At 47.0% G+C, this 21,035-nt stretch overlaps 1 protein-coding gene across 5 annotated transcripts in view; it reads left to right on the forward strand.

Moving 5' to 3' along the window:
- The window catches only part of GRIP1 (glutamate receptor interacting protein 1), a 477,907-nt gene that overhangs the window by 400,052 nt on the left and 56,820 nt on the right, over positions 1-21,035 (forward strand). For all 5 annotated transcript variants that reach the window (XM_075552787.1, XM_075552788.1, XM_075552790.1 and 2 more), the window contains 2 exons: positions 5,929-5,998; positions 7,923-8,068. In XM_075552787.1, coding sequence (XP_075408902.1) covers positions 5,929-5,998; positions 7,923-8,068 — 216 coding nt within the window. The remainder of the gene's footprint in view (positions 1-5,928; positions 5,999-7,922; positions 8,069-21,035) is intronic.

A 21,035-nucleotide genomic window follows, 5' to 3' on the forward strand; every position in this document is an offset into this window, starting at 1 on the left:
TACACAGTTAATACTTAAAACAATAAAAGAGGTATACATTTTTAAAAGGATAAGGAGTGTAAATTCATGATGTCCACCCTGGGTAGCTGCCCAGCTTAAAGAAAACTCTGATTCCAAGTGCCCTTTCAACCATCGGTTTGCCGAACTCACCAAAAAATTAGGTGTTGGTTTTCCCAAACTGGTGTGAACCAGGCGAATCCCACCGCTGAGCCAAGTGGGCTATGCCCTGGGCTGCCAACCACAAGGTCAGCAGTTCAGAACCACCAGCCACTCCATGGAAGAAATACAAGGCTTTCTACTCCCATAAAAAATTGCAGCCTTACAAACCCACAGGGGCAATTCTGCTCTGCCCTATAGGGTCACTACGAGATGGGTTCACCTTGACGGCAGTGTGATTGGTTTGGGTTTGGGGAGGATCAGGGGCAGATGCAGGACACAAGTTCTAGGGCTTAACTAGTGTACCATACAACCTCTCTATTAAAAAAATGTTTTGTTAAAAATGAGTGCATCAACTTTTCTGTTTTGATCAATTTCAAGTATACAATCCATTGTAATCACAGTGCGATGCAACCGTCAGCACTATCTGCTTCCAAAACCTTTCCTCACCCCGACACTCCTCATGCCCCTCGACCCCCAGCCCAGAGGAATATATATGAATCATCTTTGTCTCTATGTATTTATCTGTCCTGGGTATTTCAAATGAATGGGATCTGTCCTTTGGAATCTGACTTATTTCACCAAGCGTAAAAGTTTTGAAATTCACCTATGTCATAGAATGTATGTGAATTAGAACGCCATTCCCTCTCATGGAAAAATAAGATCCCACTGGGCTGCTAACTGCGAGCTCAGCCATTTGAAGCACCAGCTGCTGCAAAGAAGAAAGACAGGGCTGTCTACTCCCCTGAAGATCGACAGCCCTGGAAACCCACAGGGCTCTATCCTATAGGGTCATGATAAGGAGCCCTCATGGTGAAGTGGGTATGAGCTAGGCTGGGATCCACGTGGTCAGCAGTTTGAAACCACCGGGAGCTCCACGAGAGGAAGACTGAATCTTGGAAGCCCTCAGGGGTCGCGATGAGTCTGCGCTGCCAGCATGGCACGGAGAGCTGGACTCTCAGAGTCCAGATTGACTCTGAGTGAAAGAGTGAGTGAGACTTGGGCCAACATTGTTTATCTGCTCAGCGCCTCTGTGAACGCTGAGGAGAAACTGTGTGCATGGAATCTTGTCACTGGGGCAGCCCTGACTTATAGCAACACAACATACAAATGACACAATGCCAGCTTCTGTGCCATCTTCACAATCATGGGCACGCCTGCGGCCACTGTAGCCACAGGGTAGTTTGAGTGCCTTCTCACCAAGAAGACTCATCTTTCCGTGCTAGGACAGACAGTGTTCTATTGTAGACTCATCTTTCAGTGCTATGCCAGGCAATATTGTATTGTGATGCACTGGATTTCCATTGGCCAATTTTCAAAAGGACCTGGGCAGCCCTTTCTTCCTAGACTGTCTTAATCCAGAAGCTCCACTGAAACCCGTCTTCCCTGAGTAGCTCAGGTGTCTGAGATACTCGAAGAGGTCAAAAAGTATCGCTACTCGCGTTCCAGCTCACACATGCCATGCATTTTTTACAAGCAAAACGTGTTCAAGCATGTCCATGTGATCAGCGACTGGCTACGGAGAAGTCCTCTCTGAACAATGCTCTCTCAGGAATCTGGGTCTCATTAGGCTGCCCCCCAGCCCCCTCACGTCCCCAAAACAAAAGCCAGAAGTCAAAATAGTGGCTCATAAGAGTTCCTGCTGGACCAGTTAATTCAAGGCAAGGAGGGCAAATCAGGAGGTAGTGGTGCTTTGAAGGGATTCCAAAATCATGATAGATTTTCTTAAAGGATTTCGGATAAGGACGGGGGCTTGTTATTCAGAAATGCTAAGAAAATGGAAAACTGCATCAGTGAGCTGAAGGTCAGGCCGTTTGCAGTGAGAACTCTCTCCCCATCTCAACAGCACTGAGCAGCTGCTCGTTCCTCGAAGGTGCCAAGGGCTGTCCTGCGATAGCTCCATTGGGAAACCGTCAGCCAATCTATCCTTCAGCCCCGACCTGGCCCCTTTGGGCTTCCTTTTGTGCTTAAAACCCAGTCACCAGTGAATAAAGGACACAATGTACATTTTTAAAGAGAAAAGGAGCATAATTAGGGTCCCTGGAGGATGCCAGAACACTGTTTGAATGTGCAGAAGCTGGAGAGGGCAGAATTCCTCAGGAAAGGCCTGGAGACAGGGAAGCTGCATGCAGAACTGCCTAGATGGAGGACATTTTAGGAACCAGTGGCTTCCCATGTTGTTATTTTTGTTGAAGAACCATTTCTAGGGTTTTTGAAGCACTGCCTTTTGATCTCGCACTGGTAGCATAGCTTCCGAGACCGCAGCAACATGCAAGCCAGCACAGTGCGCAGCGCGTCAAGCCGACGGACAGCTGGTGGCTAGGAATCTACCAATTTTTCAATGTTGGCAGCTAATTCAATATAATTTTTTATTAATCATTGTATTGGGGGCTCTTACAATTCTTATGACAATCCATCATTCAGTTGTATTCAGCACACATGTACATATGTTGCCATCAACATTTCCAAAACATCTTCTTTCTACTTGAGCCCTTGGCATCAATTCCTCCTTTTTCCCCTCCCTCACCCACCCTGCTACCCTTGTGAATCCTTGATCAATTGTATATTATTATGGTTGTTTCATGTCTTACACTATCTGTTGTTACCTTTGCCCACATTTCTGTTATTCATCCCCCCTAGAGGGTGGGCTATATAAACAGCCTTGTGATGGGTTCCCCCTTTCTCTGCCCCCCCCCACCATCCCCCTATCCTCATGATATCACTACCCCACTACTGTTCCTGTGGGGTTTATCTGTCCTGGATATGTGTGTACTCTGATCTCACTGGGCTTGTGAGGTGGAACTGTGTCATGGTAGTGTGTGTGTGTGGGGGGGGTGGGGTATAAGCATTCAGGAGCCAGAGGAACGATGTGTGTTTTGTCAGTGCAATACTGCACATGGTTAAGGCCTTACGACTCTAGCGGCTTCCCAGACAGCAGAGGATGAAAACACAGTGCCGGTTGGGGTGTGCAGGCCGTGACTGAGTCCCAGCAGCATACAGGGCCAGAATTTACGTTTGTGCTGGGTCCAGCATCAGGGGCTGATGGAGAATTGGGTCCAGGGTCAGGGGCTGATGGAGAATTGGGTCCAGGGTCAGGGGCTGATGGAGAATTGGGTCCAGGGTCAGGGGCTGATGGGGAATTGGGTCCAGGGTCAGGGGCTGATGGGGAATTGGGTCCAGGGTCAGGGGCTGATGGGGAATTGGGTCCAGGGTCAGGGGCTGATGGGGAATTGGGTCCAGGGTCAGGGGCTGATGGAGAATTGGGTCCAGGGTCAGGGGCTGATGGGGAATTGGGTCCAGGGTCAGGGGCTGATGGGGAATTGGGTCCAGGGTCAGGGGCTGATGGGGAATTGGGTCCAGGGTCAGGGGCTGATGGGGAATTGGGTCCAGGATCAGGGGCTGATGGAGAATTGGGTCCAGGATCAGGGGCTGATGGAGAATTGGGTCCAGGGTCAGGGGCTGATGGAGAATTGGGTCCAGGGTCAGGGGCTGATGGAGAATTGGGTCCAGGGTCAGGGGCTGATGGAGAATTGGGTCCAGGGTCAGGGGCTGATGGAGAATTGGGTCCAGGGTCAGGGGCTGATGGAGAATTGGGTCCAGGGTCAGGGGCTGATGGAGAATTGGGTCCAGGGTCAGGGGCTGATGGAGAATTGGGTCCAGGGTCAGGGGCTGATGGAGAATTGGGTCCAGGGTCAGGGGCTGATGGAGAATTGGGTTCATTCTCATCACGTCACCAGGCACCCGCTCTGATGAACCTGGTGAGTGTGAGGTGTGCGCTTGGTGGAAGGAGACAGAAGAGTGTGGACACTGTACATGTCTGTCATCTGTGTGCAGTTTCAAATCTCTCTGCAGAGTTGTGTTTTCCAGGGTTTCATAGAGCTATTTTCCTCTGTTACAGAGATGACCGAGAAGGCTTTGATGTATTGGACTACCTCGACACTTGTTTTCTTTCACTGACCACTTCAGTGGGCCATAGCTGTTTTAAAACGCCCACGGAAACTATGTATCGGCTACTCCCGCTTGGCAAAACACTGTATAAGTGCATTGGCAGATGCTAGAAAACTTGCACGTGCCAGCAATGACTAAGCTTTTATTTTGTGCCCGCTGCCCAGACCGGTTTGCAGTTTTGAAACAGGACATGCACGCAAATACTGGATGCTCTTATTTCTCTCGAGGAATGGTATCAATCGTTGAGTGCGGGTTTAACTTATGAATTAATTGGAACAAATAGAGCATCTTGCTTCCTTTGCCAGAATCGAAGAATGGTGATTGAATGAAGTCTCATCAATAGTTCCTGTAGATCAGTGTAGATAATGAGTCTGTGCATTTTGCTTTTTTTTCTGCAAATGTGCTGTGATATTAAACCATCTGTTCATGAGCAAAAACATTTTCCTAGGATTCCGATGGGATTATGGGATATGCTATGGTTCTGTGATTATTATAGAGTGATCAGATTGTTTGTAATAAAATCTTACTTTAGGGGCCTTTTAATGACCTTTAAAAGGAAGTCACTCCAGGCTTCAGGTTGGCAAACATCTCCTCTCAGAGGCAAATTGTTATTTTTTTGGCTTCTTGATAAATGTTGGTGTGGTTCATTTAACGTATCAGCTGTCTCGATGAAGTACATAGTTTCTAGGGCAAGATGAAATTCTTATTCCTGTGTGAACTATAAAGAACCCTGGTGGCCTTGTTGGGCCTTAGACCGCTCACCTCAAAGTCAGCAGTTCAAACCCACCCGTTGAAACAAAGGGGAAGCAGAGTCTGTCTGCTCCCGTGAAGACGTACAGTCCCGGAATCCCTGCTCAGGGTTCGTCATGAGTGGACTTGACTTGAAGTTAGTGGGTTAGTTTGGTTTGGATGTGGACAATAAATTATTCTCAGGGTCAGTTCCAAGTAGACTCGTTTTTGTTTTGTTGTGAGTTTTTTTTTTCCCTAATTGCTCTGTATTCTCATCAAATGGAAGAATTTCTAAGAAACATTATAAAGCCCAAAGCTGACCACTGTACGGAATAATAATTTTACCTGTAAAGTCAGTGAAAGGTACATAATGCATCTTTAGCATGTAAACATGCATCAGGATATAATTAAGTAGAAGAATATAGTCACAGCAGTTTGAAACCACCAGCCGCTCGGTGGGAGAAAGATGAGACTTTCTAATCCCCAAAAGATCCTCAGCCATGGAAACCCACAGGGACAGTTTTGCTCTGTCCTTGAGGGTTTCTATGAGCCAGAGCTGACTTGACAGCTGTAAGGCCGGTTCTGGTGAGTCGTCCACCAAGCAAGAAATCTATGGGGAACAAAAAGAATGTCAGTGATTTTCATCCAGTTTCCTACCTATTGCAGGTGAGGATATGCCACATTTCACGGACAGTGGTGTCTTATCATTGGAGGGATGGAGGAAAGGGTGGGAGAAAGGGTCATGTATCCATGCTTCATTGGTTTTTAATAGTTCCCTATTAGGGTACTCAATGTTCACCTCCTCTCCTGGTCACCAATTAAAATGAATTTTAAATTGATGGACACCTCTTGTCATTATAGTTTCTCTTAACTACAAATCTTAAATAGCTCTGCTTTCATTTCATCAGTCCTGAAGCACAAACATCATTTGGGATCAAAAGAGTATAATGTGTGTGCTGTCTAGTTCGTTTGCTGCTCATCTTTGCTTTCAACACAAACTGGACTTGTATTAACGGTTGTTATTAAACAGGAAAACACACAGTTGTGGCCGATCCTTGGATCTAAAATGTCGCTATTCTGTCTTCATTATTGCAGCGCCATCCAGTAGAAAACCAGGGGACCCCCTGGTCATTTCAGATATCAAGAAAGGCAGCGTGGCACACAGGTAAGAAAAATTGGCTGACTGACCCATCCCCTGACATCTCTGAAATTCAGCAGCAGTGACTTCATTCACACCCTAGGCAGGCGCTGCTAATGGATTCGCAGGCTCTCTATATCATGTGCAAGGCAGCCACTATTGATCAGTGTGATCTGGCATCCCAGATGGCAATGGCTGCTAGGTTTCTCCCTCGCGCCCCTTTACTTTCTGGACACACTGCAGACGCTATTCAACAGCTAGTATTTTTCAAGGTCTTTCATGAGTCCATTATAAGTGTGCCTTCATTGAGCATCGTCAGTCTTTCATTTTCCAGCTTAAAAATTGAAAGTGGTCTCCATTATGAGAGGCACCCCAGGAGAGGAAGCCGGTGGATGAGGGTTAGTGCTGAGCGTGTCCTTCAGCCTTAAACAATGTCCAGATCTCTTCTTTGGTCCGAACCTCCTCAAACTCAGCATGTCTGGGTTTTTAAAAAGGACCAGTGGACGCTAACCTCCTACCACCACCTTCCAAACCCCATCACAGTCAGGAGCACCCAATATTTTATCGATCAAAATTATTTTTAAATGATGTGGGGGGTGGGTTCTTATATCAGGCTGTTAACTTTCTTTTTATTTTTCAAATAATGTTAAAAAATCGCATCTATGCAGGTATTAATTTCATTAAAGAAATGCTCTTTTAACATTACAGAAGGATATTGCATGAGTCACAACGTGGGCTAAGTACCGGGACAAAGAGCTGCTTAAGTTTTGTGGTTCAAACAAAACAAAAGTCGTTTCTCAGACAGCAGCTGGGGTGTAGGAGGCAACCCAGCGCTGGGGAGCAGCCCTGCTGTCTGTACCAGCTGGCTCTGGCCGTGCAAGTCTCTAGCCAGAGGGCGTGGGCAGGGAGCGGCCAGGCAAACATCCTAAGGGGACAACGGAGAAGTTACATATCACTTCCCAATCCCAGTGCCAATGTTCTCCCACAGCTAGCAGCCACCGAAGCGGGGGCTGGGCCTGTGGGCCCCTGCAGACACCCCGCCAAACTCTGCAGACTCTGTTAACAAAGAGCAGGGAAGAGGCTGAGAAACAATTCACACCGTCACAGACATCGTGGTTAAAGGAGAGTTCTGCGTGATGTGTTATAGTCACAAACTCCCTTACATATACTTGTATGTGTGGGTGTTCATACGTGCTATTACTGTTAGACACTGTGGAGTCTCTTTTTTGGCTCCTAGTGACCCTCTGAAATGGAGTGGAACTGCCCCATAGGGAGATTTTTTTTTTTGAGCCCCAGGTCTTACTCCCACAGATCCCCTGGAGGAGTTTTGAACCACCAACCTTTCGGTCAACAGCTGAGGACTTCCCTGCTATGCCGTCAGGGGTCCTTTCCGCAGGGACAAATACATGTACCTACTGCATTCTCATGACGGTTCTCATGTTATGGTGCACCTCAAAAACTCTCTACAAGACTGCACGGTCCCTGCTCGGTACCAGAGTCGCAATGGCCATCGCCTGGAATCATGTGTCCCTGTCCCCAGCCCCCTGCGGCAGCCCCAGGTGCAGGTGGCAATAGCAGCGAGGTCACCCTTCGATCTCCCTCGCTCCACCGCACCTGGCCTCCCCTCCCTCCCTGGCCCTCTGCAGCGCCGGGTGGCCCGCGAGCAAACAGAGCCACAGCACACATGGGCCTCTGCAGACCCATTGCCTCCCCGAGTAAGCGCAGGTCTCGCAGTGGAATGCCGCCGCCGCAGCCACGCGCAATAAGGCTGGGGAAAGGAGAGGCGGCCTGTGGTGGCGGCAGTGGTTGTCTATAAAGTGCCCTTTAAAAGCCTTTGAAGAACCTCTTTCCCTCCGAAGACGACCGTCGTGCTGTTATGTTTAATGTCTCTAAATGGCCCGGTGCCGGCTCGTGGTTCATCACGCGGTACTATGTGTGCATTTCCTCACAGAACCGGAACTCTGGAACTTGGGGACAAGCTGCTTGCCATCGACAACATCCGACTGGACAACTGTTCCATGGACGACGCGGTCCAGATCCTGCAGCAGTGCGAAGACCTGGTGAAGCTCAAGGTCCGCAAAGACGAGGACAACTCAGGTACGGACGGCAGGCTTAGTGACAGCGGACTGCGGTCACGCCCGTCTGTTTCACGTGCGCGATAGCGATGCTGTATGTGATCAGCAGCTGAGTGGCACGGCAGCCGCGCTTGACATAGTTACAGGGCCTTTAAATTGCATCTTGGGAGTATTGTGTGAATTGCAAATAGTATAATTGAAGTATTTTGATTATAGAAACATCATAACTCCATTCATTTTTTTAAGAGATGGGAACGATGCCGTCACCGTGTGCCACTCTAAGAGAATGGGACCAGTCATTTCCCAGTCTTTGTGGCAATTTAGATTACAGAATTATGACCATAGTGAATGTCAGGTTTGTTTATTTTACTTAACTTCATGCCGTAAGCAGTTCACCAATTTATAAAACCATAATATGACTTTACTGACTGCCTGGCATGTATTTACCGTTTTTATTTTCCAATTAGATTGTCCCGCCTACAGTTTTTAAGCTTCGAGTAGATGGTAAGACCACAGAGAGCCTTATGCAGCATGTCTTCTGGTTTCAAGGAAAATGCCTAGAAGCAGAATTGCTGAGTCGTAACCAAAGGAATTGGCCCCATGTGCTTATGTCAGGTTGCTCTATCCCCTTGTCTTGCCATCTCCGGTGGGGAGTGATTCCACCGGAAGAGCTTGTACAAACACAGATCCTGGGCACGACTCCAGTGAAGAACTGGAAGTCTGCCTTTCTAGCACCGTCCAGGTGCGGCTGCTGCTGTGGCCAGCGGCCGTCCTCTCCATCGCATGCAGTGGAAGCCCTTGGAGATGTGTAGAGTAGCTCTGATCGTGAACTGAAGAAAGCCCATTCATTAACAAAGTCGGGTGATGTGGGACATTTTAGAAAGTGATAGAGATTCATAGTACAAAATGATCGCTATCCATAGCATAAATATTTAACCTAAAACTTTCCCAGTCTTATGGGTAAAGCCAGGGCCTTCCCTATGAATAACTCCCTGCCGTTGAGGCAGAAGTCTGTTCCGACTCAGCATGACCCTACAGGATAGAGCAGAGCTGTCCCTGTGGGCTTCCTAGACTGGAACTCCTGGTGACAGTGAAAGCCCCATCTTTCTCCCTTGGAGCGCCTAGTGGGTTCAAACTGCTGACATCATGACTAGCAGCTCACTGCAAAGCCACTCCACCACCAGGCTCCTTCCCTATGAATATGATTCTGTGAATTTTGCATTAGGGGCACCCCCACGCCTTAAAACCAGGCCCTTAAGGAACCCTGGCGGCATAGTGGGTTGTGGGTTAAGCTAGTAACCCAAGACGAGCCATTCAAGCCCACCAGCTGCTCTGTGGACAGAAACGAGGCTTCCTGCTCATATAAAGACTTACGGCTGCGGAATCCGAGGGGCAGTTCTACTCTGCCCAGAGAGCCCGAGGAGTCTGAATTGACTCACTGACAATACGCTTGTTTTTTTGTTGCTGTTATTTTTTACCTGGGCCCTTAATATGGAGAATGATTTCCAGTTTTGTTCGATTTTTCTCATGCATTGATCATGTCAAGAATTTAAGTAATATGAGAGGCTGCAACAAATTGATAGAAAAAATTATTAAAAGATAATGGAATTTTTTCAAAAATCTCTTGAAGCTTCCTCATATGAATATTTACCATATATTTTTATTATTTTCCCCAATGTTTGTTTTTCTTTGTGTAATGAATAGCAATTTAAAAAATTTCCCCTAATCCCCATCTTACCCTGTGGCATCTTCCCAAAGCATTTGACTTTGATTTTGTAGCCCCAATACATTCGTATCTCTTAGGAGTTTTGAGATTAAATTACATAAGTACAAGAACAAGTGAAAAATGTGTAGAAAATGATGATGGCAACATATGTACAAATATACTTGATACAATGAGGTATGGAATTTTATAAGAGCTGTGAGAGCCCCGATTAAATGATGAAGAAGAAGGGGGAGAAGTGTAAGCAGCAGCAACATGCCTCTAGGGTTTGAAGCTTACACGGCAAGTTACAGCAGAAGTGCTCATTTTCTCTTGAGAATCCCAGGACAATGCCATATCCAGAAGACATGACATTGGTCCCATCTTCTATCAAGAGCATGGAGAACCACATTTAATGCAGAAAATAAGGAAAGAGTTTTTCTTCTGTACAATTTCATCCCAACTAATCACGAGTGGGATGAAATCAAATACTCTGGCATCTCCTAGCCTCAAATCATCCAGATCCAGCATCACGGCCACGCCAGGCCATGTGTTCAGAATTCCCAGTCAAAATCAGAACAAGTCGGTAGTTACATTGATCCGGGCAGCTGGTCGTGATGCTCGCATCCAAGGACACTTTATGAGCCAGCCTTTGAAAACAGGCACAGGTTTGGACTCATTGTGATTCCTCTACCAACTGATTTTCGGTGCCAACGTTTGCATCCCGCTCCTGACAAGCCTGCTGCACATGCATTTTCTTCAGGGGATGTATTTCAGGAGGAGGATAAAGCCTCCAGCCTGGGTCTGGAGCAAAACCCTGTGGAGAAACCGATTTTGCATAATGTGCCGAGCTAAGCAGATCTCGGCTACCTTCCTTGCAGAGCGGAAGGGCCCGGCCAGCGATGAATATGTATGGCGTACGCATTGGCGAGACTCCCAATCCCAGAGTCATGGTGGGCAGACAGGCTGGCAGCAGTCTCAGAAACAACTGAGCGCTTGGGGGAGCGAGATTCCCTTTCGATTGCTCGTTTCTTTGGCTCCCCTTCCCCCTCCTCCCATGCACCTTCCTGCCCACAATTTCTATGCCTACTATTTTGGGTACTTCTAATACTTCGGAAGTAATTTCCATTTTCAAGAGGCCCTATTTTTTACGCCCTGAACACAACCCGATTCTCTCAAATGGGTATACTAAGACATGTGCTCCTTCTGCACTCATATGACATGCTTTCATAACAGACATGTGCTCCCTCCGCACTCGTAGGACATGTTTGCATAACAGACATGCTGGAACTGTCATCGGATCATCTGCTCGGAAGAATCTGGGTGGTCCAAATTAGGATGCTGCCCATTAGAATACAAATATAATCGTGGTATTTGCACTCTTTTTTGTTCAGAAGAAAGTAAGGAGGGAGGAACCCCATTACTGATCACGTACCATGTCGTTGCAGAATCATTGAAGGCAATGTATGTCGTCATAAAAGGCACCTGCTTTAAATTCCGCCTCTACCTCCTTTGAGCTTCAGGAATGTGAGCGAGTTTGAGATTTGGTTCCATTTTCAGCAATGTGCACACAATATGACCTACCTCAGATAGGAACCCGTAACGTGTGACTTGTAACTTGTGGGAAATGGGCACAGTCAGAAGTCAATAAGCAGAGGGTGTTTATGATGATGCTGACGACAAAGACTACTACAGCCTGAAATGCCATTTTTCACCTTGGTGCCGATCTTTCCTCGAGCTACAAATGAGCACGTGTCATGGCGACCGTCACTCTCTGTGCAGGTTTGCGTTTATCTTAGTCTAAAACAACACTGGTGATTTGCATGATCACATTGAGTCGCTGCCCTCCTTTTTCTGTGTCTCCGTGTTTAGAATCCTGCTATTTCCAGGATCACTCACACTCTCACTCTTTGCCTTCCAGTTGATAGATTCAGTGTATTGTTGTTGTTGGGGTGCCATCAAGTCAGTTCCGACTCAGAGTGTCCCTACATGCAACACAATGAAACACTGCCTGGCCCTGTGCCGTCCTCCCAGGCATTCTTACGTTTGAGCGCACTGAGGCAGCCACGGTCTCAATCCATCCGATGGAAGGTCTTCCTTTTTTGTCACTGGGCTTCTCTGCTTTACCCAGCATGATGCCCTTCTCCAGGAGGAACTGGCCTCTCCCGACAACGCGGCCAAAGTCCAAGTGATGGAGTGGCAGCATCCTTTGCTCTAAGGAGCGTGCTGGCTGTGCTTGTTGCGAGACAGACACGTTTGCTGCTTTCAATATTCTTCAGCACCATGTATACGAGGCAATTGAAAATGCCGTGGCTTGGTTCAGGCACACCTTAATCCTCGAAGTAACCTTGCTATTCAACACTTTAAAGAGGTCTTGTGCAGCAGATGTACCCAATGAAATCCATCATTTATTCTCTTGGCCGCTGCTGCATGAGCATCAATAGTGGATCCACCCAAAACAAAACCCTTGACAACATCAATCTTTTCTCCTGTTACCAGGACATTACTTACTTTTCCCCTTGTGAGGATTTGGGTTTTCTTGACAAAATTCCTTACCACTCATTGTAAAGAAAATTAAAAATACAGTGTATCGTCCCCTGAAATGTTGCTCATACAAATTTGGGACTTGCTGTACATTAGAAACTATGTAGTACTTTCTCTAACTGTCTGCAGTTCTCCATTCTTCCATAGTGGTTCCCTCATCAGTGACAGAAAGCTTTTAACCACACTTGTGACTTGGTTTCCTCCGTGAGCAGAGTTCTTCTGTTGTTGCGTTTAACAGGTGTTGCTTCAAAAGGAAAGCATTTCTTCCAGCCCCACTAGTCTGATTGCTGTACTACACACCCCATCCAAGGCGACCAAAGAGCATCAACAATGAACACCACCAAAAATGCCCTCAGGTTGTGCCCCAGCCGTTCAGATAATGTGGAGGCTTCTAATAATCTTGGTCTGTAAAGGCTATGGGAAGGATCCCCACTCCAACACAAACACACACGCAAAGTGTTGTTATTGGGTCCTCGGGAGCCAATTCCAATGCATAGCAGCCCTGTCTTAGGCTGGGTTCACTAGAAGAACCAAACCAGTAACGTGTGTGTGTGTGTGTGTGTGTGTGTGTGTGTGTGTGTGTGTGTGTAGAGAGAGAGAGAGATTGATAAATCTCTCCAAAGAAAGGCTCATGCAATTGTAAACGTGGGTACTTCCAGCCTAGGCACGTTCCAAGTCAGTGGTTCAGATGTTAAGCTGAAGGCTTTTCTGTACTCGTGGCTGTGAGGGTTGATGATTGGCAGGAGGACCATGGGCTGGTGGCTGCACAGGCACGTGAATCCAAGGTCGGGAGGACAGAGAGAGCCACTGTCAGGCTTGAGACCTGGAGAGGGGAATAACTCCGAGGTTGGCAGGATGGCAGTCTGCTGATGGCTCTGGGGTCATTGGCTCACGTCCAAAGAGCTAGAGCTCTATAAGCCAGCTGCAGGAACCAGACCCAGCAAAAAGCAAAGCAACCTCTTCCACGGCATTCTTTTCTTGAGAGCCCACACCCAAGGAAGCACCCTTTCCATTGTCTCAGAGCTCTGGCCTGAGTACGGGAGTTGCCTTCCATTCTAATCTTACCCCCCTGTGGAGGCTCACACTCGAGGGGCAGTGTTAGATCGGGTCACAGAGAATTTCCAGGAGTTCATGGAGGAGCCTTGGTGTGGTGGCTACAGACTGTGCTGCTAACCACAAGGCTGGCAGTTCAAAACCATTGTGTCCCATGAAGAAAACTTGTAGAGGCTTTCTACTCCTGTAAAGAGTTACAATCTCAAAAACCCACAGGGGAAGTTCTACCTTGCCCTGCAGGGTCGCCATGAGTCAGAATCAATTAGGTGGCATCAGGCGCTGGAAAGGAGATTGTTTTGTTTTTTAACTGCCAAAACACTGACAATCCTATTGGCGCCAAGTTGACTCAAAATCCTATCACAGACCCTGTAAGACAGAGTGGAAGTGTCCCACAGGCTTACCCTTAGACTGTACAAAGGTTTGATTTGCTCACCTTTGAATTAGCCACTGAGTCCTTAATGACTCTACTACCATAGCTGTCTGTCTAGCTAGTTATGAAACACATCAATTAGAGAGGGAACGAAAGCTCAGATCCTTCCCTTATCCACTCAACAACCTTTGGAGTGGGGATATTCCAACCCTGTTTCCCCAAAAATAAGACAGTGTCTTATATTAATTCTTGCTCCCAAAGATGCGCTAGGTCTTATTTTCAGGGGATGTCTTATTTTTCCATGAAGAAGAATATGATACACATTTATTGTTGAACAACAACCAAAAAAGGAAATTTATTACTTGTATGTGGTACGGTAGTAGTTGTCAACACAAACCAGCATAACCAGACAAACTGTGAATCCTACAGTATCAAGAATGTCTTGTTACTACCATTATTTCCAAGTACAACAATCTATGGTACATTTACTCAATGTACAGTCATGTCATCATCTTCTGGAACATCATCATAACAATCCAAACCCTTATTTCGAGGGAGGTCTTATTTTCGGGAGGATACCTTATATTTCAGCGAGAGGCAAACTGTAAGTAGGTCTTATTTTCGGAGATGCCTTACTTTCGGGGAAACAGGATAGCACAATATCCCAATGTTCCAGGTGGAAAGCCCACACCACAGGAAGGAAACTGTAGCGAGTATTGTTCCCGGGGGTTTCATTTGTCAAGTTCCAGAAATTTAGCCAGGGCCAGAAATTAATTCCGTCACTTTCCGTTGAAATGAACTCTGGGTGACCTGCACATTTATGATTCCAAAGGCTCGCTCCCAAATCCAGGCCTCCTAGTTGGCCAGAGACACAGCTGCCCGTGTGGACTGGAGCCAGCGAGTTTTCATGTTGTGAATCAGGCGGCACTCAAGAAGCCCGACAGTAACCGTGCCGATAAGTGATGCTGCGATTCGGCATCTGTTCCGGGGTCCCATTAATTTTCTTAACTAGAGCTGAGCCCCTTTCAGATCTTTCATTAATCGTTGTAAACCTTCTGTTGTGATAGAAAAGCTGTTTATAATATCATTGCCATCTGCTCAGGCTCACTTTGAAACTGACAAGGGATCCTGCATGCGCGTCCTCTTCTCCGAAGTTTCCAGATCCTGGTTGAGAACCCACCCGGGTTACTCCTCTCGAAGGCAGAGCAGCCTCAGGAAGAGAGTGGCTTGGCGTGCGTCCACCATCAAAATGGCCCGACCAGCTTTTCCTAAATGGCAACATTCACCCTCCCGGAAAGCTGTGGGGCCTTGCAGGCTCCCTCCCGTTGGTCAGAAGCCCGAGAAAGCAGATGGACGTGAGCCTGAAACCCTCCAGCTTGCTCTGACACGCTGGGAACTGCCAGAGGAGGATGTCCTAAGCTTGCCGGTCCCTACCGTCACCTGCCGAGGAGCTTCCTTAGCCACCTTGCCCTCAGAACTGGACTGCACACCCACCTGCAGTCATCCAACCAGTCCCTTGTGCAACACGCACCGAGTGAAGTCTCCTTGGCCCAGCCTCAGTTCTAAGCTCTGGGGATACAAGATTAAAAAGCTGTTGCCAATTTGAGTCTATTCTAATCTGTAGAAGGAATATGTAGAAAGATCATTCAACTCTCGAGTGCAAGAGGTGTGCCAACGCGTGCATTCTCAAAGGGGTTGCTGTTCCCTCTCAGAGGGCACCTACTGATTGCAGCGGGGCACAGTGAAAGCTACGGCGAGGCTCTGTATCCCTCTGCAGCTCAGCAATGCCTGACCAAATCTCCCTCCTCATTCTCCCATTCAAAAACATCGAACCCCTTATCGTTGAGTTGCTTCTAACTCATGGCAACCCTGCAGGACCTAACAGAACTTGACTTTCTAGGCTGTAATCCTTACAGAGGACCCCTGCTAGCGTAGTGGTTTGTCAGTGGGCCGCCATCTTCAAGGTCCATAGTTCAAAACCCCAAGCCACTTTTGAAGAGAAAGATAGGACTTTTTACTCCACAAAAGAGTTACAGCCTCCGAAACTCCCCGAGGCAGTTCCACCTTGTGCTTTCGGGTCACTCTGAGTGGGCATCAACCCGATGGCAGTGAGGCTTTGCAGAAGCAAGACTGCCACACCTTTCCCCTACAGAGACGCTAGTGGTTCCATGTCTAGACCTTTGTGTTCGCAGCCAAGAGCCTCACCACGGCACCCCCAGGGCTCCTCTCTCTTATTGGAGGACTATAACCTTCTCCTCGTAGCATCATGGGTAGCAAGGTCAGCAGTTCAAAATCACCAGCCACTCTGAGGTAGAAAGACGAGGCTTTCTAGTCCCGTAGACAATCACAGTCCGGGAGACTCACGGGGGCAGTTCCCCCCAGTTCCTGTAGGGTTACTCGGAGTGGGAGCCACCTCAATGGCAGTGGGTTTGGTTTTGAGTTTAAGTTTCTTCTTGGGAAGGACAAAGATCAGGAGAAAAGATTCAAAAACTCAAGGAGAACTCACAGGAGCTGTGAGAAGGGACTCTAGCCCCAACCGAGGAGCCAGAAAGGTAAATCTCTTTCTGAGCTAAGTTTATAAAAATAGGAGTTTAAAAAAATAGGAAGAAATGGAAGAAAGATGCTTGTTTACAGGGAGTAACATATGTAAGAGTTAGAGATTTTAGGAACGTATCCGTAAGGTAATTACAGGTGAATCAGGAAGGAGAGAAAGGGGGAGGGGCGGAAGAGTACGCCTTCACCTCTAAACACCCTCAACTCACACAAAGGAGTTGGTTTTTTAGTGCTTATTTTTAAAAGGTATTAAACTACTGAAATGCTTCAATTAAGAGTACAACATGTTCCAATTTGCAACTTAAAATATTTCAGGTCGAGAGGTGTGGAATTAAAATTTGGCAGTACTCAAAAAAAGAGAAAGCCCTCCAGGAGGCAGATTGACAGTGGCGGCAACAATGGGCCGAAGCATAAGAAAAATCGTGAGGATGGCCAGGACTGGGCAGCGTCTCATTCCATTGTGCACAGGGTTGCTGTGGGTCAGAATCAATTCAGTAGCACCTAGCAACCACAGAGAAAACAGACAAGACAGTGGGGAGACAAAGACAGGAGCCCAAGACACAGGTTGAATGCACACTAAAAAACGATTCAGTGTGGTAGACTGGACAGAGCCTAGTGGGTGGCTAGAGCGGTGGCATCTGAGAATCTTGCCTGGTGGGCAGATAAGACTGTGTGTGTGTAGACAGCTGCCATCACCATGGCCCATTACTCACGGCATCCACGTTGGGTTTTCTAAAGAGTAATGGATATCCCTTGTTTTGAAAACCCCATATTATAGAATGTTCAAACGTATGTCAAAGTAGAGGGGACATTGTGGTGTACACCAGCATGCATCACCCAGCCTTGACAGCTATTATCTTATTGCCAGGATTGCCTGATCTGTATTCTATCCGAGTTACCTTACCACACCTGGGTGATGTTGAAGAGATGACAGCCATTATATCATTTCATCTGCTAAGTGTACTTAAGAACTTCCTAGAGAAGACTTTTAAAGCATGTAACTGAATAATTTCACCTTTTAAAAAATGATCATTACTATTAATATAACTGAAGATAGACTCAGTGTTGACATTTCTCTTATTTCCAGTTATATTGAGTTTCAAAAAGTTTGTGGAAGTTTTTCATTATCTTTTAATTCTATTTTTCAACAAAGTTTTTGAAGCCTGTGTGTGTGTGTGTCCCCTAAATGTGTGTTTGTTTGAATATCATATTGAATTAAAAAGCTCTGTGATTGTTGTAGGTGGTGTGTTAGTCTGGGTACTTTAGAGAAACAAATCCACAGAAACTCATGTATAAGAGAGGACTTTATATAAAAGTTAAGTGCGCATCAAAAAAACATCTCAACCCAGTGCTGCCCAAGCCCACAAGTCCAACATTAACCCATATGTCCGACACCAATCCACAAAGTCCTCCTCCACCTCACAAAACAGACACAATGATGCTGGCTGCAGGAGGAAAGCCGAATCAGTGAACGTGTAAGCATCTCAGCGCTGGCAGGGGTCTCCATGTGGCTGCTCCAGCACCCAGGGCTGCATTGGGGTAGGTCCATGTGGCTTCTCCTCAGGGATGTCTTGCAGGAAGTGAGTCTTGCCAGCTAAACCAGGGAACTGGCGAAGTCAGCTGCACCCTGGTCCAACCATTTATCCTCCCGCTCTTCAATGAACCCCCACATGTGTTTATCGGCCAGGATGGCACAATAAACTACCTCAGGTGGTATCTCTTGTTGCTATGAGGTCTCTATAATGCCCAAGCCACAAAATGCCCTGTTTCACAAAGCAGATCATGAGCATTAAAAGATGCATGATTGTATGCAAGGTTATTGTTATAAGACTTAATAAAAATAACTATTCCTCTTGGATTGCAGAAAGAGTCCTTGCGTGGTGCAGATAGGAAGCACACGTAGCTACTAAGCTAAAAGGCTGGAGAGTTGATTCCATCCAGAGGTACCTCACCAGAAAAACCTGGCAATCGGCTTCCCAAAAAATCAGCCACTGCGAACCTTTGGAGCACAGTTGGTTGAAGTGCGTCTTACGTGTCCCATTCTCATTTGGGTTTGGGCAAACATCTGTTGAAGAAATCAGAAGCACGCTTCCACTTCTGTCAATCTAAACACAACGTTAGTTCCGCCAACTGCTCCTCAGTATGGTTGCAGGGATATCTCTTTCTTAGGGAAAATACTGACTACCCTGATGACACCTGTGCCATCAGAAGCCACTGGAACCCTAACATTTGCCTCCAGGTGCAGGCAGCCACCCAGACCCCAAACTTACTGCCCAGAGTTGATGGCAACCCCGCGTAACTCTCGATGGGCGCGGAAGGCCGCATCTCTCTCCCACCGCGTGGCTGTTGGGTTTGGACCACTGAGCTTGCAGTTAGCACCACCCGTGAGGCCACAGATGTCTAATGGAAAAGGTCCCTGCATGAGGCCTCCTGAAACCTACAGTGCTGTACCTGTCCACTCGGTCTCAGGGGTTATTCAGTCCTCTCTGACACAGGTGCAGAACCGACCAAAATTAACACAGGACACTCACTCTGAGTTGTCTAAAGAAGGAACTGACTAGGACCCAAGTCTCCCCCTCGTCCAGGTGAGTGGGACTCCACTCAAACTCAGCTTCCAGTGAGCCCAGTGGTGGTTTCCATCTGGACAAAAGAATCTCAACTTCCTCAGGCCCCAAGGTCTATGGGTGCTTGGCAACAAGCATCCCAAACAACGCCCATGGAAAGCCGATCACATTAGGAATGTTGGCAGCCCAGGGATAAGGCTGTGCTCAGGCTTGCCGCCTTTGGGAGAACGGTGAGGGGTCAAGGTCCTTCCACGGGCATAGACACGCAGCGGAATGACCAGCAGAATTATTTTTTATCCTAGTTCATACTTTATGTTTTACTCACCAGAGCCATTGTCACGGGCGGTGCAGGCAGCAAGGCACATCGTGTTTATCTATCAAGATCCCAGACTCACTGCCGTCCAGTCCATTCTTCCTCACATCCCCGTAGATTTATGGCCAAGCCAACTCCAGAAAGCGATGACTTTTGATAGGGTAGACTATTTCACACCATTGCCATCTGCCCATTTCTGATACTTCTGTCAGTGGCTCCAAGCAGCCAGTTCATCCCCAGACTGGTGACCACAAATGAGAAGAATCAAATCATCCAAGAGATACTGAAGGTTTGACCTGGAGGTTTCTCAGATGCCAACTCAAGTCTAATGTTAGCGAAGATGTTTATCGTCTAAGACGTGGATGTAAGCACTGCAGTGAGTGTATTCTGGGCTTTCTCTGGTCCTCGGTTCCGGGAACTTATTAGAAGTACAAGTCTTCTGGAAGGAGAGGCCCTGCGTACATCCCAGAAACCCCACTCTGTAGAGTAGGGGCCGGCAAGAGCGGACACACCACTTTCCACGTTATTCTTGAGACCTTCCGTTTTATATTCACAAAAATCTTTGCTGCTCGCAGATAATTGAATTGTTAACTCAAGCTTTTCTTCTCCTCCTTATCTTGGGGCTTCCTATCGTAAGTGAACAGCTGCTCATTGCAGAACTGTGGCTGTGTTAACGCCTCGCTATGATGCCGTCTGACTGTCAACGTTGACTGTTTTCTTAAGATGGCTAGTGGACCATTTCATTGTTTCCTTAGGTACCGAAATGAAATAGCTCCTTAACCATTCACAGCTTCCAGTCCTAGGGACAAAACAAGAAATGCTAAAGAACTTCATGCGGCTTATAAGCAAGCAAAACCCTTTTAGCTCCGAGGCTGCTTCCTATTCACAATCCTGATACAATCAAACCACCGTGTTGAAATCTCCCAGGAGAGCCGTCTTTTGGGCCCATGCTGTAGGCAGAACATGCCTACAAAACGTCTTCCCTCACTCTGATGTTCTATAACTGAAGTTACTTCATGACTATGTGGCAGCCTGGCTTATGCTCCTGGACCATAGCTGACCATAGCTCTTCATTTCAAGAGCAGAGAAAGATGTTCTTATTTGATACTCATTATCAGGACTCACTGGTTGGGTGGAATGATGAACAAGGAAGAACCCCCACTTCACCAACTCTGTGATATCATTTGCTCTAACTCAGAGCTCTTCGGTATTAAAAGTTAGTTTGCTTGTCTGCTGACAAGATGTGGTACTGAAGCAATGCACGATGGAATATTACTCAGCCGTCAACAGACACTAAGTATTGATACGTGCCACAACCTGGATGCACCTTGAAGCCACTGAGTGAAATAAGTCAGCCATGTAAGGGCATAGACGCTCTGATCTCACTCATATGAGACAGGCAAATGCATAGAAACTAAACTAATTCATGATTATGGGAGGACAAGGGGGGTCGGGGAGAGAAAGGGCCTGTTTGTGGGGCACTGGTTTCATGAATGGAATAGTGACATAGTTGCCCAACCTGAAGATTTAATCCATGCCACTGCATTATACATGTAAAACTTGTTGAATCGGTTATTGTTTCCTTATGTAGATGCCTAAGAGAGAGAGAGAGAGAGAGAGAGAGAGAGAGAGAGAGAGAGAGAGAGAGAGAGAGAGAGAGAAGAGGAGTGGACTTGCTTGCAAAGCCCAAAATAGGAATTGTGTAACCCAGTCTCTTCATTGTCATTGAGTAACTCTTCCTTCTGACTGCTTAGCCATGTCTTCATTCGGTTACTTTTTGTTCACCTACTGTGTCCTTGGTAAGCACGATGCTAGGTACAGGAACATGGTCTAAAAGGTCCCAGCACACCAGTTGGATGGGTCACTTACAGACTCACAGCATACATCCAT

The sequence above is a fragment of the Tenrec ecaudatus genome, chromosome 6, assembly GCF_050624435.1.
Source record: "Tenrec ecaudatus isolate mTenEca1 chromosome 6, mTenEca1.hap1, whole genome shotgun sequence".
Lineage (NCBI taxonomy): Eukaryota > Metazoa > Chordata > Mammalia > Afrosoricida > Tenrecidae > Tenrec > Tenrec ecaudatus.